Raw genomic sequence first — 25,680 nt, forward strand, 5'->3', positions numbered from 1 at the left:
CATCGTCAGCAGCTACATTGTTCTAGTACCCCCCTTTCCTTGCCTATGGTTCCACCCCCACCCCCACCCCCCCCCCTCCCACCCCAGGTCCCAGGTGCTATGGTGTGGGCATCACCGGCTGTTTGTTTCGAAACGTCTCAAAGAAGGCCAGCATTCCCTTTTTGACGCCAGAGGAGGCCATCTTTGGAGGCGAGTGTCCTTGGTAGCGCGGTGGGAAGGTGGAGCCGTCCATGGAGTTGGCGCGTTTGACCTTGGAGCCCGCGCGCCACATCTTCGACCTTGGAGGAGGAGTCTGAGCCACCAAGCACTTTTGGTATTGCACCTGCACAGTGTACACACACATAAACACACACACACACACAGTTACAGCATGTCTCTGATTTTCAGCCACAACACTCTCTGCTTGGTCTGCCACTATGGTCAGTGTGATGTTCAAACCTGCTCAGTGCAAGTGTGTTCAGAAATTACTTGATGAGTAGGCCTACAATGTGTCCTTGTCTTCCATACATGGATTAAACCTTGTCCTAGATTAAGATTTTTTTTTCGCTGAAGATTTTCACTGAAGTCTTTTAGTCATGGACTAGGCTTAATCCATGTATGGGAAACCGACCCAGTGTGTTTTCCAAGACTACACTAAGTGATTTTATAGTTTGTTAACTAAAATTAGACATTAGGTTAAATATGGCATTCGAAGTGGCATTATCGAGCCAACCACAGTGATGCCAGAGTGTTAAACTGAGTAGCCTGACGTTTCCAACATCTGTGAAGAGAATATTAGATTCAGAGGTCGACGGTGCTGCAGAGCCCTCTAAACGCTACGGGGAGCGAAGGGGACCCCTGACTCAGCATACCATGCAGGCTGCCTGCACCGCCTCGGAGATGTAGCCGGCGTCGGGTTCACACCAGAACACATGGCACTCGAAGCGCTGCGTCCCGGCGTCCACGATTATGGCGAAGGTGTGCATGTCGTGACCCACACCCAGGAAGGTGAGGTACCTCACCTGAGACTCCCAGAAAGGCTCGTCTCCATCCTGAGACAGAGAACATAGAACAGAAATGTAGAACATAACAGAACGTAATGTTTGTATCCAAAGCAGCACAAGGACAATTTCTGGTGCACATGGACTGTGTCCTTCAACTGCAGTGTAAAGTAGGTCCTGGCCTCACCTCTCCTTTCCACAAGGACATCATGGTGTCTGACACATGGATCACAATGGGCTCCCACTCGTCTCGGTCTCTGGAGTGCAGGATGCTCTCTATGGCCCGGTTTAAAACCTCCATACCTTGTGAATACACACACACACAGACACACAGACACACAGACACACACACACACACACACACACACACACACACACACACACACACACACACACACACACATACACACACACACACATCAAATAATGTTCACACTAATCACATTCTAATACACCTCTACAGGAATTTGGGTAACAGTACTTAAGTACCCAGTATCATAATTGTAAACACATTCTTAGAGTTACGAGTCTTTATAATGCCTCATAATGGTTGCCACAAGTCTATATAATTATTCACACATTGTTATGACTAAATTCATTCAGAATCTCACACAATATCTGAATGTATCAGAACGTTTCTTTAACCTCCTTATAATGACAGCATCTTTGCCTTATGTTAGATGCTTACTTTATTCAACAAATGCTTTTTTTATATTCATAATAGAAGTTAATTTATGCCAGTTACTATAATGCATTATGTATACTTTATGAACATTTATAATTATGTTTATAATGTTTCATGAATACTGCAGTTTTGTACAGTGTTACCGGAATGGGAATGCATACTTGTAAAAAAGGGGAAAAGTAGAATGACACAAATAAATTGCCTCCAGCCACACACCTCAAGCAACAGCAAACTGCATTCTGTTCCCCTTTTGTGCCTCTGTTACTTCTGCATTGAGTTGAAGGTTAAATGTCTGAACTCAGTGTTCCTTCTCTGAGACAATGATGGATGTATCCGTTTAGCGTCTGGAGAGGGATCCACTGATGTTTTTAAAGAAATATCAGGCAAAAGGGCAATGCCATGCTGACCCTGACGGACTGAGAATGACAGAATATGTCCAGGGCTTTCCTACTGAGGATTAGGCCTCACAGCCCTCTGCTGCCACACGCGCTGTTAGACATCTTCAGTTAGTCAAGACAAACATTTCACTCCCCAGATGTTTGTCATAATGATTGGTAGAAACAAGATGGCTGCACGTTCAATGCAAGTTTCTTTCATACCATTTTGTTTTATAATTGGAGCAAGGCTAATGTTAATCTCTTTTTTTAAATGAAAAAATGTTGTACTACTGTATGTACTGTGTTGGCATAGTGTTTGTCATAGTGGTTGGTAGAAACAAGATAGCTGCACATGCTTGAAATACTTTATATTTAAATATTTAAATGTATTTCAGTCTTGATTATCTTGTGGAGACAGAGCGCCAAATACTGTAATGAGACTGATTAGACCCTTGTAACTTTGCAAATATAGTAATTAGTGATGATAATTGCATAATTATTTGTGACCTCAGATTGGGGTGTGCTATGATCATTGATTTATCTAGGGTTCCTCTCAACTCAGCAGGAAGAACGCTGGGCCATTTGATCTATTTCCAATCAGTAGCTCTGCAAAGATCACACACTATTTCTGTTTGATCTCTTCCATCAAAATGAGACAATGCAATACAATCACAAAAAGGAACAAAGGTCAAACTGTCCTTACAGCAAAAAGGACTGTCCACCCAAGTATTTTTGCATCTAACTCACATTACTTTCAGGTTCTATGCAAGCATGACTGTGCATAGCTGTTCACGAAACGTGCAACACAAGCTGTAACCTGAGCTATAACCCCGAGGTCACGAACAAAGTAGCATTTGCCGTTTGCCAAAGTGACTCACCCATTGCCCTGGACACGGGCAGGTTGCCAATGTACTCCACTTCGAACTTCTGCACCCTTTGCCTCACCGCATCCAGGAAGTCCACTAAGACACACAGAACAGGGCCATGATTCACTTCCAACATAGTGATAAGATGGCGTGTAAGACTGTGTTGGATTCCACTAATCTAACTCCTCTAGTTTCTTTTGGACATAGTGCTTGTACAAAGTGCACATGTGAAAACAAACTGCATTAAACTAAATGGAAGACAGTGAGTGAATAAAAAAAAGATGTATCAATTTTACTGTGTTTTTTTTCCTTTTGCCTGTTTACCATGTTGGTAAATCTTGACTGTAGCCTACTTCGGTGCTCGTTGTTTCCGTAAAATAAACTGAACGGTTGAATTGTGGAGAATCTAACCGATCTAAAGATGTATAGCATGTCCAAATTGAGAGAAATTGAAACACTGCCCTCTAACTTTTGTGTACATGATCTAAACAGCATAGAACTAGCTCAAGCGAGTGATCTGGTGGGCTTTATGGGGTAAAAACTTCCATGACCGGGCTTCTGCTTTTATTTATCCAAATCTGCAACCACACCAGGCCAGTAAGAGGGACCTGCGTCTCATTGAGACTAGGCTTTTAATTTAGTTTTTATGCTGTGTCAGGTTTAGTTCTGTATTTGTAGTTAGTTATTTTTACACAGACTGTGTCATAGTTTCAGTGTCCTTTATGGTTGTTAATTGTGTGCTGCTCGGTCTACCTTGTCTGGGCAGGTCCTCTGGAGAGATGCTCTCCATTGTTAGGGACCTCGCCATGGATGGGTGCATGGCTGCTTTCTCTGACATGATCTGGCAACACACAGAGACAGAAATGCTTACAAACACACATCTTCTTACACTTCATCCCTACAAACACTACTGTACATCTCTAAAAGAACACCCCAACTTTTTGGGGAGTTTTATGGTCAGGGTTAGGGTTTAGATCTGCAGAACAATGAATTACATCCTGATTAGCAAGTAGAGAAGGCTCTGCGAAGCCTGAGAGAGCTGCGTGAGTTTGCAGGGGTTCGTGGTCACCTTTGAGCACATTTCGTGCAGCGCGGTGGCAATGGTCTTGGCTGGAGCATTGCAGCGGAACACATGGCACTTCAGCATGCAGGTGTCCTTATCATTTGCTACGAAGGCAAAGTCCCTGCAGGGGAGCAGAATCCAACAGCCAGCATGAAACAAAACATGGGGAAAGGGAAGACACTGGTTATGGTAAGAAAAAGAGAGAGAGAGAGAAAGACCATTGTGGACTTTGCTTGGAATGTGGGCACTGTTCTTTGCCATGAGTGTTGATGTGGCGACAGCGACACCAACACAATGAATGGGAAAATGACAACAGCATAAAACATAAAACTGTAGTCATGACGATGTACAGCATGTTTACTTCTTTCTGTCTGATGGCTCTCATCAGTCAGAAGTTTTGAAGCCACACAAAGAAGTGATGTGTCCGCACATCCGCACATCTTTTCATTACTGACATGGTGTATTATTATCTTTTCTTATCCTGTCATATCAGGCACAGACGGACGGACAGACAGACAGGAAAACAGTGTCTGTTGCCATCATCCTTTTGAAATAGTGAAATATCCTTTTGAAAGTCGTTACCAGGATCTGATGGTCATTTTCAAAGCCTTAGCATGCAGGGCTGACAGATGCAAAGCAGTAGAGAGCAGATTACTGCTCAATCATGTGGGACATTAGCGCTTTGGCCTCTTGGCATTCTGTGACACAGACACTGGCATTGGAGAGGCACAGACACATCTCCATTTTCACCCAACTGTGACTGTTTTCATGTCCAATTTCCCTGAAAAGAACCCTCCTGGGCCACCCGCGGCCATGGCCTTCCTCCTGAGGTCAGACATGAGATCTTATGCAGGCAGACAGTCAGAGGGAAGGGGAAGCGGGAGGGAGGGAGGGAGCGGGGGGGGGGGGGGAGCAGGGGGGGGGAGCTGGCGGGATGCAATGCATTGTCTCTAAGTTGAGATTGGCCTGAGGAGAAGTGGCACCAGAATCTCTCTGAACCAGAGATTCCTCACAGCTCCAGAGCTAGCACTCACAACACTACAGCACGCCAGAGACGTATGAAACGCATGTATGTCCAGGAGCAGCAACTGCCTGGTTATAATGCATTGATATCAGTATTTCATCATGTATATGTTTGTATGTCTATGTTCCACTTTTTATAATAGTTAACACATCTATCTCATTCGGTCAAAAAAGTAAAGATAATCTATTTCAATAATAATAAGAAGAATAAGAACTAGATACAAATGTACAAACCGATAACTGCTAAAAATTTATCAGTTGCATATAATTTCCTATTAACCGTGTCTTTTGGCATGCATTACAGTTCAATAGTCAGTCTTTAACATAAAACACAGATAACTCTCGAGATAAGTCTCATGTACTGTACAAGCAGAATCCATTGCTTCGTTTTTGTATTGCTGAGATGGAACTATTTATCATGAGTAAATTCTATTGTCTGTCTTGTATACATTCCAACACACAGAGTTGCCTTCTCTTTATATAGGTCAGGGCTCCAGTCACGTTGCGTGTGATGATATCCCTAAAATGCCTCCTAGCTTTTGCAGCCTTTAAATTATTTAGTGACAAATGTGGGAGTCAAAAGGAATTGTGGATGAGTTTCTCTTGAAGAGACTCAGGCTTGGGGACGCTCTTGCGCGCTTACTTGAGGGAAAACACCCAGTAAGTGAATGCCAACAGAGAGTTAAATCGCTGTGTTTCAGCCACTCTTATTCATGTTCAGCTTCAATCGTTCTCCTCTGTGTTATTCAACAGTGGGTGTGAAAAACGGCCCAGAGGTGGTGTTTTGGTGTGGGTGTATGTCTGTCATAAATCCAGTAAACTTTCCGAGTTCAAATAATTGAATGGATCATGACTGTTTGTGTAAAAAGGAACATTTTTGGTTCTATGGCTGTCTTCTAGGAATGAATAATGAGTCACTTTAGAAAAGGAGTTGACCCTGTCATTTTGGCTGTTGAGATTTTTCTGATTCATTACATATTCAAACAAAACTAGAAGGATACAATAAACCAGGTCTCTTGTTCCTAACTGAGAGTTAACTTGATTTTAATTCACATTTCAGTGAGTTGAAGTGAACTGAGTATGTTCATCTGTTGATACTATAGTATCTCTTAAGGGATGATGAACACACCACATCAGAAATGACTGCTGGAACTACAGGGTGTGGAATTTCAATGAGATAATATTCAATTCATTGCAACCAACTGGTGGTGACACTGAAAAACAGTCAATCTAAATAAGTCTAGAAAGAGCTACAGTATGTTGGCAACATGGACATAAACATTCAGAGGAATGTTCTGGATTCTGTGTGCGTTGCAAAGAAAAGCGTCACCCCCGTCACCAGACATGCATGGAAAATAGAAGGAAGAGAGCATACTACATCTCAAATAGGTACTTGTAAGGTCTTGTCTAACATAGCAAATGTACAAAGTCTATTGAATGAGAGGAAAGCAGGTTCACCAGAAGCAATGGAAAAAGACATACAGCATCTACAGAGACTAACCCCGCAGTACACAATGATCATTTATGAGCAGACAGTTCAATGCTAAGGACCATGATGTGGTTGCAAGCTGGCAAACCCATGAATGATATTGGCACCAAAATAATACTCCGATTTTTGTTTTCATAAAAAGGAAAAAGGGATTACCTGTCTCTGTATTCATGAGTTGCAGTTAAAAAAAAGAAAGAAAGTCATCTGTTAAAAACGCCTGATAGAGAGTTACTGATATGCAGCTGTGCTTCTGGTGTTGGTGCTGGACAACAGAGTGTCTGCAGCACAACACACTCTTATGCACATCACTATCAGACACAGTTTCAGCCTGATCTCATTCAATGATGTGTCCACAGCCTGCTAGGCAGCCTGTATTCTGATATAGCATTACCACGGACAGCGACATTGGATGAGGAGCTGACTCCCCCCACCACCACCACCACCACCCCACCCTTGTCCCGGAAGATTTCCCTAGAGTACCCGTAAATAGCTGCCCTTAGACTCACATTCAGCAAGCGCTAAAATGTACATGTCCAATCACTCAGACCGTGGCCTTCAATGCTAGTCTCGCCCAAAGCTGTGTGCCTACCATAAATAACAAACTTTGGACGGTCAAGGTTTCATTCAGCGGACTAAATGGTTTTTATGTTTCCCTGAGTTATGGCCAGTGTGGTGTAACTTGCCAGAAAGGTTTTTTTTTTTCTTTTCTTTTTTTCTAGAATTCTGATAGAGTTAAGGTTGTCAAAAAAGAAACAGAAAAAATACTGTCAAAGAGCTTTTTTTTTTAAAAAAAAACAAAAAAACAACAGTTCTCACTAGAAAGCTTTCAATAGAGAGAGAGATTGTGTAAGAGAGAGAGAGACAGAGTGGAGCAGAGCGGCTCACCTGCCGTTGTTGCATCCCACTCCCCACACACGGATGTTGATGATGGGCTGACAGTGGATCAGACTGTGGTCCACTGGGTCCATCAGGCTCAGGGTGTCTTTCTTCAGAACCATCATCATATCCTGGCCCTGTCAGGACACACAGGAGAGTGAGACTGGATGCGCTCCAATTCTGTGTTCTAAATCGGCCACAGATGGGGTCATTCCCTCAATAAATTAGCTATAAAATACTATGTTCTCCACAAATGTGGAATATTACCTGGGGCTTACAGAAATAGGTTTAGAATTCAAAGGGGAAAAAGCACAGGAACTGTTAAGACGGCCAGCTCAATTTCTCCCACTCAAAAAAAAATATATTTTTTTAATTTTTTTATTTACTTTACTTTACTTTTTATTAAAAACTGTATTCCATGACCTCTATTCCCACAGACAGTGTCATTGTTTGCATAAATGCTGCTAGTGAAACCCTATCAGACATCAGCTCAGTTGCCCCTTGCGATGCGACACGGCCTGCCTGCGTTCAGCTCACCTCCCCCCAGGCCCCAACCGCGTCGCGGCCCTCCACCTTGCTGTGGGAAAGCTGCTGGATGCAGTTGTTCACGGCCAGACTGCTCTTGCCCGGGGTCAGCTCTTCCTCCGGGATCTCCACCCAGCCCAGCGAGCGGACGGCAAAGCACTGCACACAGATTCCAAGGGGGAACACAGAGAGGTTAGTCAGGAACTGACCCCATATAAGTATAAGTAAGTAAGTACTGTATAAGTATATATACTCTTTTGATCCTGTGAGGGAAATTTGGTCTCTACATTTATCCCAATCCATGAATTAGTAAAACACAAACAGCACACAGTGAACACACAGTGAGGTGAAGCACATACTAACCCGGAGCAGTGAGCTGCCTGCTACAGCAGCGCTCGGGGAGCAGTGAGGGGTTAGGTGCCTTGCTCAAGGACACTTCAGCCGTGGATGTGGGCATGGAAGAGCAGTGCTCAACCACTTCCCCCACCCACATTTTTCCTACAGGTCGGGGATTGAACCGGCAACCCTTTGGCTACAAGCCTGAAGCCCTAACCAGTAGGCCATGGCTGCCCCAAATATATACATGTACACGTGCAGCATATGTACAGTCAGAGACATCACACTGTGGGTGTGCTTACAAAATGCAAGAGATGAGAGTTGTAGCAGCCAAACTCGGTTGTCCAGGGATTTAATGTCTTTATCTAAAGTCACTCTCTCCTCATTTGCAATGCAAACCACATCAAGACCTTGATTCCTACACACCACAAGTTGTGACAAAAGGGGGAATGGGGGCAACAGGCCTCGGCACCCATCGAGCCCATCCTGTTTAGCCCCAAAAACCAGGACAGGTGTGCTTTTACCTCATTAGCCACAGGTAGTGACCTCAGTGCTTTGTAACCTAAACTATCCAAACAGAGGTTGTTAGTGTGACGAGAAGGGACCCTGAGGACCCAGAATGGTGGACCGAGCACTCAGGAAGTTCCGGAACTTCTAAAGCAATGACATTTTGGGTGAGGCTTCGGTCCACAGAGAAATGGATGTAGAATGAACTGGAGCAAGGTCTGGGGGGCTGGTGTTGTCATTTCATGCTTTTCAGTCTGTCAGCAGTGGAACATGGATCCTCTTTCACACAGTCAGTGGAATGTCTGAATGAGGTCGCTTTGTTTAGAGGGCACACTGCCCAAAAGGATCTCTCAACATAACTACTGAAGATGATGACTGTGATTTAATTATTCAATCATATATTTGAAACATGATCATTATTCAGAGAAAGGAGGGTTGCAGAAAAATAAGCATATTTTGTGCTCAAAGATAATGTTAAGATTTGAGATTGCTTTCATATTTAAACATCCTTACCTTAGAGTCAGGATCCATGTTGGCATAGAAGTATTCCTCCTGCCAGGACTCCCTACAGGGCACAAAGAAAGGTGATTAATCCTCTGTAAATCTAATCATAGAAATTACAAAATATACATTTGATAAGGTATGAATGTTTGTGTGTGTGTGTGTGTGTGTGTGTGTGTGTGTGTGTGTGTGTGTGTGTGTGTGTGTGTGTGTGTGTGTCTGTCTGTCTGTCTGTCTGTCTGTCATGTATTATGCTGTACCAGGGACACAAAGTAGCCAGTACCTCAGCCAAATATTCTGAGACTGCTGCTGATATCCCTGCTGATATCCCTGGTACAAAATGATCATTACAATGTAGTCTCGGCTGATACAGCTGTTTAGGAACATCCAAAAAAAGCATCCCAAAATCAGAGCACCCCAAACAGAAGAAAGAGAACAAAAACAACAGACATTTTTCGCCCTCCTCTAATCCACTAACTGACTCATCCCCCATTGCTCTCCGCTTGCTCCTCTGTACTGTTCAATGATGCAAAATACAGAACTAGAGATGGCAGTGGTTAGTGTCCTGTCCAGACTTCACCATGAAAAGACATTCACTTGGGATCTCTTACCTTTTTCCTTGAATCAAACTTCAATCCATTTCCTCTCAACTATGTATTCTCATATTCCAAACCCAGAGAAATGAGAGAATCTTTTAGAGCTGTATAACAAGCAGGTGGTACTACGTCTCTCCTTGGTGCCAGCAGAAAACACCTTGGCTAAGGCATTTCAGCCTCCTCCACTCCAGCACTCCCTGGAGGATTAATAAACTCAAATGGTCTCAATTAATCTTGCTTCCTATGGAGACCGGCGCCTCCTATGGGTCACATCGGACGTGACATGGTAAAGAGTCCTGTGGGTGAGACTAAGTGAGTCTGGAGCTCGGCCAGGGCATTGTGGCCCTGTTTAGAAACTGTCCTTCCTTCGCTTCAGCGTCTCTCTCTCTCTCTTCTCTCTCTCTCTCTCTCTTTCTTTCTGCCCCTGTTCAATTGCCATCTAGTGGAGACAGCATCTGCTCAGGCAGAAAAACAGACAGTTGGACATTCGTCTCCCGGGGGAAAGGAAATGTGCTTTCGTCCAGTAAATTAAGCCATCAAGGATACTCAAATGAGCAAAAGAGATCTGCCTAGTTTGCAATTTCAACTCTTTAACTGAGCCTGTGTTGCAGCCAGATTGTGATGTGCAAATTATTAGGGCAATGAGCAGTGCCGCCGCTACCACCACACACATCACTTCCTACATCAAGCCAACAAATAGGAGTAGCTTTACTGCAAACTGCTTTTCACTCTTCTTAGAGAATATTTGCAATGTCAAAATGCACCAACAGCATATTACATAAGGATGATACTTTTTGGGTCCTTCTCTCTCAATCTCCATTATGCAGCAGATGTAACTTGACCAATATGCTACTCCATTTAATTGGGAATGCATCTGAGCACGCACAAGAGGGAGAAAGAGAGTGGCAGGTTTCAGTTGGCTTGTCACTGTTGATAATTGATATCTCTTTTTTAATATAAGAAGCTTTTAAAATGAAATCATGAAGGCAACAATGATGAGGCTAGAAGAATTTGCAGAGTTATCCGGTTCCCACTACTGACCATTTCTAAACTGTGAGAGGGCACTTTGACATAGGCTGCACCTACTGTGATTTGGAAAATGGACAAGAATATGAAGAGTGGTTTTTGTCTTTGTGTAATACAATTGGTGAATGACCAATTGTCGCCCTGGCAATGAGTAATATAGTATGGGACTATTATTCATCAATTATTACAAGGCAGCATGATGCCACAATGTATAGTGTGTAGTAAACTGGATAGTGCATTAGGATAACACTAGAGATGTCCGATAATATCGGCCAACCGATATTATCGGCCCGATATTAGCATAAAAATGTAATATCTGTTAATATCGTTATCGGATTTTTTTGCCTTAAAACCGATAACATAATGCTTGCGTTACACACAAATAGTGCCTATGCGCTCCTGAAGCGTTTACCGGCGCACAGATGATGACCTCATCAATCTGCGTCTTGAAGCATACAAACATGCGTGGATGGCTGCAGTAACAAACTTGCTCGTGGCCGTAGTAGCCCCTTGCGTTGGCCGTGACGCCCCTTTGAAAATCAGAGGTTTACAGGCCACGGTGGCCTTGGTGCCCCCTTCTTTAAATATTCTGCTTTGCGTCCTACTAATAGCGATATATATTTAGCCTATGACCAAATTACGCAGTGGAGAAAGTGACAGCGCAAGAAAGAAAGTGCGTCCAAATTAACCCATCCTACTCATCACACAGACATCACAAGTATCACTCGAAAGAGCTTTTTCTCAGCTTTTAATCGATGTTAGCCGCTAATTGCTGTGGTGAACGGTTCGCGAGAAAAGTAAATAATATCATTCAATTTAATCATAAATTCTACCGAAGGTTTTGCGTCCATCTCCCTACCCATTCATCTCGGTGGAATACTTCAGAACCGTTTAACACATGACAAACCATATATCAGAATAAACAGCAGACCTTACCGAACAGAAAGGTGTAAAGCAGTCCCCTGTACAGTTAGCCGTTCCAGACTAATCCCGTTTTGAATTTGCAGTAAATTTCAACATACATGGATGTCTCCAAATTTGGGATTTAAGTTTTACACTGTGTTTAAATTGTTCCACATTATTTCATAACGGGCCAAATACAAAACAAATATTACAAATGTCGCCTAGATATCGGTAAATCAGAGGACAGCTGACAATAAGAGTTTGTGAAAGTAGCCTTCATGATCACAAAATGATAAGCAATCATCTAGGCTATTTGAGTTTCTTAAAGCTGAGCTGTGCTTAAATTGTTCAATACATGATTTCATAACAGGCCAAATATAAAATAAATGTTAAATATAGCCTAGATATCTGTATATGAGGAAGGACGGGTTTAGAGTGAGGGTCTGTCTTGTCTGTAAAAACAGACACCCCGTGACTCATATTTGTGCATTCATTCAATTAAGGTGATTGAGTTTTAGTTAAAGAAACAGTTCATGAAGCATCCTACAAATGCAGGCTCATTTAACACAGAAAAAGGGTAGCCTGTCATACACTATGCCTGTTATTTTAGTTGGCTTTACATTCTGCTATGTTGCACATAGTTGTTCAGGTACAATGTTTTATCATTTGTGAAGAAGTCAAATTTGCCCTATTTGTTGTGGGCATTGTCAAGATTATCTCAGGGAGAGTGTAATCCAAACTGTTGTTTGAGACAATTAAAAAAATAAAAATAAACATGGCACTTTTTCCCTAAATTAAGTTGAAGTATTTTTCTTATTTTGCACAGACAATGTTAACATTTGGAAAGCCTTGTTGCATTCAAGAATGCATCCAGTGGGGCATCACAATAACATTAAGCATGTTGTGTTAATTCCATAACAGGAGATATGTGATGTTACCTAAATTAGTTTTGAGGAAAAATAACCCACATATCGACATCGGTATCGGCTGATATCGGAATCGAAATTTGAGAGTTGGACAATATCGGCATATCGGATATCGGCAAAAAAGCCAATATCGGACATCCCTAGATAACACTACTCTGTGCAGTCTGTGTGCAATGTTGTGTGGGGGGAAGGGGTATAACTGACCTGTCATTGCTGGGGCCTCCAGGGTTCTGCCTGGATGAAGACTCATTTTGTTCGACAGCACCGATACTCTGGAGAGCAAAAGATGGACACAGAAGAGATGACCATCTGTCACACTGGCATGCCTAGCTAGTTTTAGTCTGTATAATCCAATCAAGAAAAGAGCAATTATAAAAGCAGCCTATAATCTATATTGCAAAAACAGCATGTCAATCCATTGTCCTCTGGCACAGTGGAATGCTTAGAGGTGTTTACCTTGAGATTGCTGGCAGTGATACCATTGATGGTGATGGGGTTCTGTTCATCCTCGGCGCTGTATGACGGATGTTGCCACTGCGTGGTGCCAGTGGGCACGTGCCAGTAGTAGGTGCCCGTACTGTCCCGTATGGTGCGCCATCCTGGAGGTAGGTTGGAGTCCAACTCCAAATTCTGGTCAGCCCAGATATTATCTGTCCAAAACACAGCAGATTGTGACTAAGACACCTGGGCCAAGTGTGTATGTAATCAGGTTGCTCTCTCTCTCTCTCTCTCTTGCCACCTCAGAGAGTTGCGTTATTATTTCATTAATTGTCAGTAAGTCTTGCAACATGTCTTGTGTTTTGCACTGGGACCACAAACACACCATTTCCTCTACTGCTTTTTCAACATTCCAGAGGCATCACACACACACTTTTCCTTTTTTTGTGAGTTTGAGGGGAATCTATGGCACTGAGCTGACCTTGTTTTGCCTCCAAATGCTGTACACGTGACCAACCCAGCAGATGAAATATGATCCTCCATTCACATGTGTGTCAGACTGATATCAGGTCAAAATGCTGTGCGGGCGGCTCTGTGGCATTAGAGTGGGATTGGGCTGCCGCGTGCCAAGCTCCAGCGCCTCGACGCCAGGCATGGTCAGTCAGTATCCAATGGATGTAAACTTGAGCTACATTTGTTCTTGGTCAAGGAAGTCCTAGTGGTCTCATTCCAAAAATAATAGTTTTCTCTGCCTGAAGAGGTCGCATTAGTTCATTTAATATGCTTATTTGTGTGTGTGTGTGTGTCTGTGTGTGTGTGTGTTCATATGCATGCAAGTTAGAGCAAAAAGAAGAGAAGGTGTGTGGAGAGGAGAGGGGGGGTGTGCACGAGACAGAAGTGGGTCAGTAGTGACATGAGTGAGGCTCAGCACGAGTGAGAGAAAGAGAGAAAGAGAGAGGAGAGAGAGAGAGAGAAGGAGAGAGAGAGAGATGCCTCCAGTCCCAGCAGCAGGACATTGTACTCATGTACCATCCGCCAAAATGTGAGGGCAAAAGGGGGAAGCACACTTGGTGGGGGAAGAGTGAGAGAGAGAGAATGAGAGAGAGAGAATGAGAGAGAGGAGTGTAAGAGTATCCAGGACAGGACAGAAAGGGGGGTTACATTTGTGATTTATGAGTGCGCATTAGCACTCTACTTAAACCCCTGAACAATCTGTTTGAAACACTCTATTGACCTCACAACCAGGAATGGAAGCTAAAAATATCATATATATATATGGTGTATTTATGAAAGTTAAAAATGCTTCTCAACTTCTCTCCATCCCCTACTCCTGCAACTTCTCTCCATCCCCTACTCCTGCAACTTCTCTCCATCCCCTACTCCTGCAACTTCTCTCCATCCCCTACTCCTGCAACTTCTCGTAAACCACAGTCTTACTGTATGCTCTGCCTTTGGTTGCTCGATGATTGTTGCAACTTAAAATTTCTGCTTATGTATGTCAAATTCAGTTTGGTACATAAACATATGTGCACCAGTGTGTGTGTGTGTTTGTGTGAGTGTCTGTACAAACTTATGTGCATTGCCAGTTTGCTTGTGTGTGTGTGTGTGTGTGTGTGTGTGTGTGTGTGTGTCTGTACAAACTTATGTGCATTGCCAGTTTGCTTGTGTGTGTGTGTTTGTGTGTGTGTGTGTGTGTGTGTGTGTGTGTGTGTGTGTGTGTGTGTGTGTGTGCGCGTGTGCGCATGCATGTGTGCTTGTGCGTGTGTGTGGCATACATCTTGTACAGATTGTGGTAGTGAGGCAGCATGTCAAATCTCGCTAACCTTTACTTCACAAGATACTAGCACAAAATAGTATACTGACTTTTGTTCTGATTGTCTGCTGGCAACCATTTTGTTGAGTGAGCAAAATTAACAAATGCGACCAAGAGTAAACATACCAAACTTCAAAATTGTATCTTAAAGGAATGATCTGGAGTAAAAACAACCTAGGGTCTAGGCTATTTATGGATGTTAATAAGTTATTTATATTTGGGAGCAAAAATATGTTAATTGGAGTAGTTTTGAGCTAGACTGTTTTTTGCATTAACAACAAAATGACTTCACTTTAAGTTGTCTTCAGGCCGCTGCCATCTTGAGTTGTCAATGACTTGTACGTACCTTACCTCAAGCTGGTTAATAACTGACTTCATAAACATTGTCATTATTATAACCTCTCTACACTTACAATGTTTACTTTATAATAGATTTGTCAGTAGGGATCCTCTCAACACCACCAACGAAGTGTAATGCTATTCTGAGCCTTGTCAGTGGTTAAAAAATAGCGATTTGTTTTAACGTGGTGCAATGCCCCTTGCGCTACAAGCTCTATCAGTCATTTTGTTGTTAATGCAAAAAACGGTCTAGCTCAAAACTACTACAATTAACATATATTTGCTCCCTAAAGTTTGAACTTGTTATCATCCACAAATAGACTTTAGGATTTTACTCCGGATCATTCCTTTAACCAGTTTTTGAGATACAGAATGTTTATTGCAGTGGCCCCTATGGTCAGGACTTCAAGTGCCTCCAGTTGTTTTCATAGTGCATGGCCCAGGGCAGAATAAGCGTCTATTCCTTTCCAGCCTAGTGGGGCTACAGTACATGGCCACTAAGTTTCACATGCTCGGGTGTTTCGGTATCCCGGAAATTGTCGACCAACAATCGGTGAAAAAAAAAAAAATATATATATAAACCTACATGACCACGCTGTGCTGGTGCTAGTGGCGGTCATAATAATGTTAGAAATGTGATTGCTGACATACTCATGAAAATGGATGGGTCAGCAAGTCCTTTGAAGCGCAGGCTAATGCATCAGCCCGTGCAAGTAAGCTGCACACATGTAGAGAGAGAGCGAGAGCTTGCAGCGATCAATGCCGCGCCTGCCTGTGAGTTTCATATTCAACCCAGTTGCCCATGGGAGGCGATGACTCTGGCAGATTACACAGAGCTGTCCTGCACATGTTGGTGATTGATTGAACTGTGAGTCAGAGAGTTCAGTCATGAATAAAAATGAATCTCTGTTTCAAGGACAGGGCTGCTGTCCAGGGGGCTCTTCTGTGACCATTTTCACCCCACTGATGCACATCACAGAGAGTTTGATTAAAAGAGGAGGGATTTCCATTTTCATTTGGTTGACTGCAAATATTTCTGGCTTCTTCCCTAATTCAGTTGAACTGAGCTACAATTGCCTCCGTTGTTCACCTCTTGTCATTTCTTTGGGTTAAAAAGTCTGAATTCAGAAGGAAAATGAGCGCAATTTTGCCATAAATTATAAATATAACGTCGATCTACAGTAAATTTGGTAATAACAGTTAGATCTCACTGTAAGTGTTTCACGTCTCACATTACTCATAATAGTAGATCCTGTCTGTCTGTCACCTTGCATAACCTCTTTAGTAAATCTTCTCATGTCTAAGGCTCTCTTTGTAATTCTTCATTCAACAGTGGTGAAAGGCCCTGCTGGAATCTTACATGCCCCAAGCCTAGTTACATAACCTAACACCTGTTGTGTTATCAGCCGGCCTGACAGTATACACCTTATTGAATAGACTCCAATCCAGAATTCAGACTCATTATTGTCAGGACAAGGCATGACAACCCCATTGCTATTGCACATTTCATGCACACAGGTGATTCAGCAAGTTGTCAAATGTTCAAATGTTTACAAAGGCAAAAGAAACATACCAAAAGGTGAAAATGAAAGAAATGTCAAGGAATGTTCCATTTTTCTTTTTACAAAGGACTCATTCCTTTTGAGTCCCACAATCTATTAGCTGTATGCTTAGTAAGGTGTCATTGCTAGGCCAAGAAGGTATGCTTAAACCAGTAGAAATACTCACCTTGACCCAGTGGAATGATGTAACTGTTTGGGGGATGTTACCAGGTCTCTATGCCCTTGCAAATGCTTGCAGTGGCTTTTTTGACCCAGCTGTAGATGTCTCATTTTTGCTTTAATTCATCTATTTTAGCTCAGATAGGAAATATTTTTGCTTTGTAAAGGATTTGATCTGGCAGGAGCATGTGGAATATCACAGCAGATGTACCCCCTGGGTGAAATCAAGTCATAGCTCATAGGATTCAAAACTGCATATCAGGACAACATGCTCACTGCTCTCTAAACACAACAACCTGTTTTAAAACTGTTACAGTGCTTCAATCTAACTTGTAGAATCGCATGGTTGAGTTGACAGTGTGCTGTAGTGAAGTGATATCGCTCTCTGTGTCAGTATTCAGGTCAATGGTATTTATAAACTTAACCTTTACAAAATGACAAAGAATTGCTAAATCATTAATAGACAAACAATCCTAACTGAGAGACTAAATCCTGTAATTTTGGACTTTTAGTCAATTTTAGGGGACTATTAATTAGATTTTAGTAAGACTACAGATTTTTTAGTATAACAAGGTTAAGCCTTGCAAATGTAATCCTTACCCCTGAATTGCACTAAAAACTACGAAACAACCAGATAATGCTGTAAATGAAACAATTCAGGAATTTCGTCATAAATCATGTGCTGACTCTACTTCATATACTGTGTTATACACCTCCAAAGTTTCTTGAGTATTTCCAGTGGAATTATGATGAATGTATGAATGTAATTCTGAGGACTGTGTTTTATAGTGTGTGAATGGAGGATTAAAAATAAGTCTTTATGTGTTTTCAGGAGGATCAGGTAGCTGCCCTTCAAGAGGCTCTTAATGACTACTCCTAATCTCCCCACTTTCTATCAGGAAAAACTAAAAGCCATGAATCATAACACTCTGAGACATTCCCCAGAGCTAATTCTAAACACACACACACAAACGCACACATACACGCACAGAAACTCACTCAGACAGGATCTCTCTCTCTCTCTCTCTCCCCTGGATCATCAATCACAGCCATGTCCAACCAGTGCGGCGGTTGAAGAGTTAACAGGCCTGTAATAATCACACCACACCACTGAGACGCGGTGAGTATTTCAGGCCGCCTTGCTGCGCCGCTGCCGGTGAAACGTGGTGTGATAGAGCAGATGGGGAGCCATCTGGCCAGACAGGACCATCTATTCACTTTACACAGGATAGGCAGACAACTAGGGACGCTACTGGTGGCAGCACACAGCACCTAAAGACAGATTATCTCCATAACCATCAAATAATGCTCACAGGCTCACACATTAAGCTGAAAGTTAACCTGGAAATAGTGATAAATGCTGTCGCAGTACTGCACAATGGCATATTTTTAAACATAATCATTGTTCATTGTATTTCGAACCTTAAAACCTCCACAGATTATTACAGTTTTTTACTATCGCTGAACATGTAATCAATCACAACAGCTTTCAAAATACTAAAAGTTGATGTCATCATTGAAGCCACATTCATTCTCATGTCCAGTGGCGTAACAAGCCAATGGTGGGCCCAGGTGCGAGAGCGCTACGCGGGCCCTGTACCGACGACCTTTGGCCCAGGATGAATTAACTCTGATACATGCAATACACATTAAGGGTGACTTCAATTGTTTATGCAAAGGGCCTGAGGCACCGAAGTAGTTTAGTAGTTACAGATTACAATTTCAAATAAAAAACACACGACTACATATCCATTACATGTAAAAACATTAAAAAATAATTTTATTAACAGCCAGGGTAATCTAATATTACTGCATTAACATCAACTCGCATGGAATTGTGGGAACACTCAATGCGCCTCTTCAACCCTCTGCTGAAACTGCGAGCGTAGATTGCTTGCTTATAAACTCGCACTGCGCAGAAACAAAACTTAATGTAGCCTAACTTATTTAACCGTCCAGAAACCAAATAAAATCATTCATATGCATACAATCCCCAATATGCGTGAATTAGGCCATTAGAAGAAGGCCATCTTACGAGCCTTTCGTTGTGCAAAATCGTCAACAATGTTCCCAATATTTAATGCTCTGGCTCTCGTATTTTCAATGGACAGGATAGCTAACCCACGGAGCCTCTCCTGCCCCATGCTGCTCCTTAGGTATAGGTCTTTGGGGGCCAAGCAGCGAAGCTGCGAAGGCACCCATTGTGTTTCTACGTTTTCTTATTATTACGCTTCCGCCATTGAAGTCAATGGCAGCCCATAGAACCGTCCGGTGAAAAGTTGTGAAATTTGGCACACTGATTGGAAACAGTCCAATGATTCATGTCACCAAGTTTCATGTTGGCACCTCCCGCGCTCTAGCGCCACCAACAGGCCAAAGTTGGACTTGCGTTCACGCACGTAACTTCTGACCTGTTGACCCGATTGTCATAAATGAGGTATCATTGGAATCCTTGGACCAAGCCGAGTTCAACGCACCCTATGACGTCATTTTCCGCCATGATGGATTTTCCGCCATTTTGGATTTCATCAAAATCACTTAAAACGTATCAGAGGTCACAAATTGTGTCCGATCGACACCAAACTTCACAGATATCATCTACAAACCATGCCTCATTAATGCATTGCTTTTTGTCTTCGGAAATAAAACCGTTCGCGCGTAACAGCCAATCGAAATTTGCGGCGAGGCCGCCAAACAGGAAGTGAGCTCATATCTCAGCAACTCATTCATCTATCATAACCAAACTTAGTCCATGGACTCAGGGCCCAATCAGGGGGACGCTCAAGACATCTGGTGACCTTTGACCTCTAGGGGGCGCTGTAATTAAGAAACATGCCTTTTGGCCTGTAGCAGCAGTTGTGCTTAGAATTAAAATGCACTAGTGGTGTCTGGTACAATTGTTGAAGGTCCTTAGGCCGACCCAAGCCAACTTGTGATGTTATCGTAATTGATTCGGCCGCCATATTGGATTTAATCAAAAACACGTACAAGTTTTCGCAGGTCACAAATTTCATCTGATCTTCACCAACATTGGCACAGACCATCTTCAGACCATAACCTATCAATATATTGCTCTCTGGAACAATTGACAAAAGCATTCGCCCGTAACAGCCAATCGAATTTGGTGGTGAAGCCGCCAAACAGGAAGTGAGCTCATATCTCAGCAACCCTGCCATGTATCATAACCAAACTTACTACATATATTCATGACCCCATTAGGAGGACGCTCAAACAATTTGGTGACCTTTGACCTCTAGGGGGTGCTGTAATTAGCAATATAGCATTTTGATGTGTAGTTGCTGATGTGTTTTATCAATCTTTTATTTTTTGATGTGAAACTGATGACAACATGTTCCATCCAGTTAATTCTAATGCGTGCGTGCAAGAGCAGGGCAGGGCAGGACGGGCTGGGACGGGCTGGGGTGATTAGGTGGGGGGGGCTGGCTAGCGGAGGCGGTGGCAATACTCAGCCCTGTTTCAGCCCTGTTGATCCCGGGTGTCTGCTGAGTTCTATCTTGTCACCGTGGCTACTCTGGCCTATACTGCTTGGCCCCCTCATTGCTGCTTGCAGCTATATTAATAAGTTTGAGTTTGGAAAAAGATCGCTTAGCTGTTGCCACAGTCACAGGCAATGTCAGAAACAACATGAGTACACACCTCCCCGAATGTGGATGTTACACTGTCATAATCTACCACCAGCATTTTGGCAAGTTGAAAAATAGATGACTTCTGTGAAATCTCTGCTTTAAAGCAAGACCTGAATGAGAGGAGTTGTGTTGGGAATGTCGGTGCAATGTCCCTGCTATAATGGTCTGACAAACGTCTTGCCTTTTCAAGCAGTTCATCATCACCTGCGAGTTGAAGGGTCATAGGACGTAAAGACTCAAACACATGACAAGTTTCCCGCATACTTGCAAATCTTTGGGAGAGCTGACTGATTATGATGTCCAGAGTTGCATTAAATACCTGCACTTTGAAGTATCTCTCTGCATCGGTTAAGCGCTCATCTTCCGATAGATCGTCAAAGTGACGCTTCACTCTCCGTGCTCTAACATTCTAAAGTTCTAAACAAAAAAAACAAAAAAGGAGGCAGGGCGGGGGTAGCGACGGGCCCCGGGAGGTCACGGGCCCTGGTGCGACTGCACTTGCTGCACCTACTATAGTTACGCCACTGCTCATGTGTCAGTTCTACTAGAACCTGCACGTGATAGACTATAATATAAAATCAATCATTTTTGTAAAATTCTGTTCTGTTCTGACTCTTTTGAGTAGGATGCCTTTCCCATTTAGAGCACTATGCATGTATGCGTATATGTTCTAGGAGATATACTGCCACTGTGTTTTTCATGGTCTCTCGCTCTGTAAAAGAGCCTTGGTCAGAGGTACAGTAAGGAGCACAGACAACAGCGAGTGTAACAGTGGTGGAGACTGGAGGGGTTGTTGAATTATTGATGAACCCTACAGGGAGCCTGCAATACTGTATGTAGCCAGTCCCTATGGCAACGTCAGCCTACCAGCGGGGAGCTTGGATGTCTGAGTCATGTGTGTGTGTGTGTGTGTGTGTGTGTGTGTGTGTGTGTGTGTGTGTGTGTGTGTGTGTGTGTGTGCCAAGCAGTTGTCTCATCCAGCGTCACCATCTCCTCTCTCGACTAGACTCTGTCCATGCAATTGCTGATGTGTACCACAGGAGTCAAGGCTGTGCTCCTTATTGCATTGATTTTGCCAATCTCCTGCAACATTCCGCTCCGTCTACGCTCTAGAGCAGGGCTGTGGAGAGGGGAAGAGCAAAACGGTCTGCTGACGGATGACAGAGACTGAGGCCACTTTATCCAGTCATCTGTCCCAGTCTCTCTTTCTCTCTCTCTGATTGTGCTCATTATCTAACAGCTCTCAAGTAGCCAATCGTGGGCCTAACAGCTCCCTTTAGAGAGTTAGGAACCAGGTTGCTTTTGAGGTGAGGTGGCTGTCCTGATAATCCCAATCATCTTTTTTTTCTTCTAAAGCCTTTGTTGTAGAGCTCATGAAATAAAAGGCAAAGCAGGAGTGGGAAGCAAGTGCAAGGCAATTGTACCAGTGCAAGCCAAGGTCAACACAGCCCTATAGAGTGTTGAGGACACACAGAGAGGAAAACCAAGAGACTCAAATGTATAAAGATTGAAGAACATGTGAGAGGGCTAAGTACAGTACAAGGACAACAAGAATATGATGTTGTTGTTGTTGTTGATGTTATTGTTATTGTGTTTGTGTGCGCATGTGTCTATCCATATATTTGAGGGAGAGGTAGAGAGAGAGAGGGACAGAGAGACAGAACAAGAGAGAGAGAGAGAGGTTGTGAGTGTGTAATTGTGTGTGAGTCTCTGGCAACATCTGTAGGAGGGTAATCCTGGTGGTGCATGCTGTCTGTAGAGGGTCAGATGGTCTGCTGAACCTCGTCAGGGGGATTAGAGACCAGGGGGATCATAAAACCAATCTGGAGCCTGGCTCCAATCAGCCATCACGGAAGATCCAAAACTCAGCAACCGTTATTCAGAGCTCCCAAGATTCTTTTTTTTTTGGGTACAGTGCAATAGCAAAACATGAGTTGCGTGGTCCAACATGCCTTTCCAAATCTAATGTGCGTGTGTGTTTTTGTTCTGTTTTGCCTTTGTCCATTTAATCCAGCACCTGTGGTCAGCATGTACATGTAATCAGTGAATATCCAGTTCTATCCAGTTACACAGTTACCAAGTCCACCGCTCATTTAGAACCATCTGCACGTGTGCTTCTCTCATTTGCTGTAACTACCTCATTACACTGTGTTTATGTGATCTTTTTTCCACTGGTGTGGACGCCAACGGCCACCAACATTTCTCTCTCTCTCTCTTTCTTTCTCTCTCTCTGTTTCATTGTCCCAAATATGCACTTGTTTTTGCAAAGCAGTTTTGGTATATGACAATAAATCTGAATTCACATTATATCCCATACATGTCAACTGATCAGGTGCAGAAAATCAGGTGCAGTATGTGATGGTTAGTGTGTGTGTGTGTGGGGGGGGGCAGAGAGAAAGCTATTTTTGGAGTGGTGACGTACAAAGGCAGATGTAACCCCAGGGAAGGTATCTTCAGAAATTCACAATAAAATTGACACTTTCAAGTTTGTCAGACACAGTACAAATAATCATCAACAAGGAAATAGCTGCCAAAAATGTGAAATAATATGTTCTGTTAAGTTATTATGTTTCACCAATATGCAACAGTTACCAAGACGAATGGTATTCGAATAATACCCAGTCTCACCAATACAATCTACCATATGTGTGTCCATGTATAAATGCACTGGAATAGGGAAGTTAATAATGTACAAACCAGTAGAAATATTTTGTTTTCAAACAAAGAAAACATAATCATTGCATTAGTGTCCTGAGAAAAAGATGTCATAAACCTGGGCTACAGATGGCATAACTAAGTGTTCTCCAAAATACATTGAAAAGGATATTTAACAAAAAATTTATACTTGGTAGAATCGCTTTTTCAAAGGCAACTTATATAGGAATAATTAATCTAACATCATCTAAAGCAGCCAGTGAACTTTCTTTTTTCCCAGCCACAACCATCTCCTGAAAGAGAAGTTAGGAAGCCACCAATCTCTACATGACACAGCACCTGTAGTCTGCATTATATAGTACAGCAAAAAACTGTCTGTGGCCTCGGACCGGTACAGAGAACTCGACTATTTCTCCCCTTTATACATGCCTGGGGTAACAAGTATGGGTGCATAGGTAGAGGTCTGGTCAAACAGAATGGTGTGTGTGTGTGTGTGTGTGTGTGTGTGTGTGTGTGTGCTTGCGTACTTACCATCATAATTGACTATGATGATCGCGAGCATATAATCCTTCCCCAGCATAGTGAGCAGTGTTCCGTCTTGGCCCCCCTGGGTTAGCTGTGACACATTCCAGTCCAAGATTTCCAGATACCACCAAGACCAACAACGAGCTCTGCACACCCGTAACAACTGCACACAGTGCCAAGAAGCCAGGGACTCTCTCACATGCCAAGAGGATTAAAATCTACTATCCTCTGTCCCTCCTCCCTCTTTCTCTCTCTCTCTCACATACACACACACTCTCTTGTTCACTTGTTTTTTTTCTATCTCCCTGTCTCCTTTCTCTCCAAGTTCTTCCCTCTGAGCGCTACAACTGATTCAATAACAACATTCAAAAAAACCCTTCCCCTCTCCTTTGTCTGGATGCTCTTTCTGTTTTCTCTCCCTCTCTTTCTCTCTCTCTTTTTCCCTTTATTTAGCTCAGCCTGTGCGGATGTAGATGCTGGACGTGAGGATGCGATGCCGCCTCTCTTCCCCCCTGCGTTGGGATTGCATTTGGTCAGACCTGCAGCCCCCCCCCCCCCCCCCCCAACCCCACCCAATACCCTCTCCTCCTCCAAGGAGCCGCCTTAAGGATGGCTGAGTGTGGATAAGAAGAGCCTCTGTGTAGAACAAGAGGAAAAGGGACACAAGCATGAAGCACCTGAGCGTGATCATAATCACGGCATTGCTGTCCGAGATAAAACTGTTGATAAAACACAAACAAAAAGGAAATTACTCTTTTATGATCACAGGATCTTGTACAGATGTTTGAAAAAGTGATGAATCAAGAATAGATAGAATCAAGAATAGATATTGTATATATATATATATATATATATATATATATATATTGTGCAGGACAGGAGTGCAAGTTAATTTTTAACTTTAACAAGCAGACAATTAATTTAAAAATGAAATGATTGTGAATGAATAACTATTAATAAAAAGCAGAAATACTGAGGTCAGTCTCTCAAAATCATGCAATATCACTCTGATCAGTGGGAGTATATTACTCACAGAGCTGACATTGGGGCGAAGTTGACATTTAAATGACTTTTTGTCTCAGTGAAAGTCAGTCCACCTTAACAGAGAGCCACAACCTGACGTCTTCCAGCAGCCGTCATCGTCCAGCCTCCGTTTGCATCATCCTTTGCTCAACTACATCATTGCGTTGCCATAGCAACCACAGTCCAGTTCCTGTGTGTGTCTGGCTGCATTAGACTGCCTGGGATGAGCTGCACTGTGGTTCATGCAGGAGCTGTATATGCACTGAGAGCTGAGACACCTTCAGCAGAGCGGCTAAACAAGACACAGACAACAACAGACTGTTCTCATTGTCTGAGATTAAATGCTACTGCATGTGGTTGATGATAATGTAAAGGCTGACTGAAACAGGAAAATATGTCTGTCAAAATAAATGTACACATTTACACATACAGTATAGTAGTAGTAGATGTGTGTGTTTTTATGCATGTTTGTGTGTGTGTTTGTATGCATGCTTGTGTGTGTGTTTGTGTGGCTCATCAACATAGAACTAGGTAATGTCCAAATGAGGCTAAAAACCCAATAACACCAAAAACACTAACACCAATTTCATGCTTCACTGGTTTGTGAATATAAGATGACACACAGATAAATTCCCTCAGTTGTTCAACACAGAATAGTGCGTTCTTAGAAACCATTACATCACAGGTGAAGTAGCAGCCAGCTAACTTGGCAAGTGAGGGTAGGAGGAACAGAGACAATTAATTGTTTCATGATTGGAAAAACATACAATTAACATGCATGCACGCACACACGCACACGCATGCACGCACATACACAAACACACGCACACGCACGTACAG

At 42.9% G+C, this 25,680-nt stretch overlaps 1 protein-coding gene across 1 annotated transcript; it reads right to left on the reverse strand.

The window, feature by feature from the left end:
• Window positions 1–87: 87 nt before the first annotated feature.
• apbb3 (amyloid beta (A4) precursor protein-binding, family B, member 3) lies at window positions 88–24,054 on the reverse strand. The gene is made up of 12 exons (XM_076274738.1): window positions 23,824–24,054; window positions 13,136–13,329; window positions 12,884–12,951; window positions 9,241–9,292; window positions 7,897–8,043; window positions 7,369–7,496; window positions 3,978–4,092; window positions 3,662–3,749; window positions 2,921–3,004; window positions 1,168–1,283; window positions 852–1,031; window positions 88–322 (listed from the first exon to the last, which is right to left on the reverse strand). Exons 1-12 carry the CDS (start codon window positions 23,870–23,872, stop codon window positions 98–100), a joined length of 1,446 nt encoding a protein of 481 aa, XP_076130853.1. The 5' UTR covers window positions 23,873–24,054; the 3' UTR covers window positions 88–97.
• Window positions 24,055–25,680: the final 1,626 nt, after the last annotated feature.

This window comes from Alosa pseudoharengus, unplaced genomic scaffold, assembly GCF_046254945.1.
Source record: "Alosa pseudoharengus isolate Yale_2024_CS ecotype anadromous, Long Island Sound unplaced genomic scaffold, YU_APseudo_1.1 YU_APseudo_1.1_scf_8, whole genome shotgun sequence".
Lineage (NCBI taxonomy): Eukaryota > Metazoa > Chordata > Actinopteri > Clupeiformes > Clupeidae > Alosa > Alosa pseudoharengus.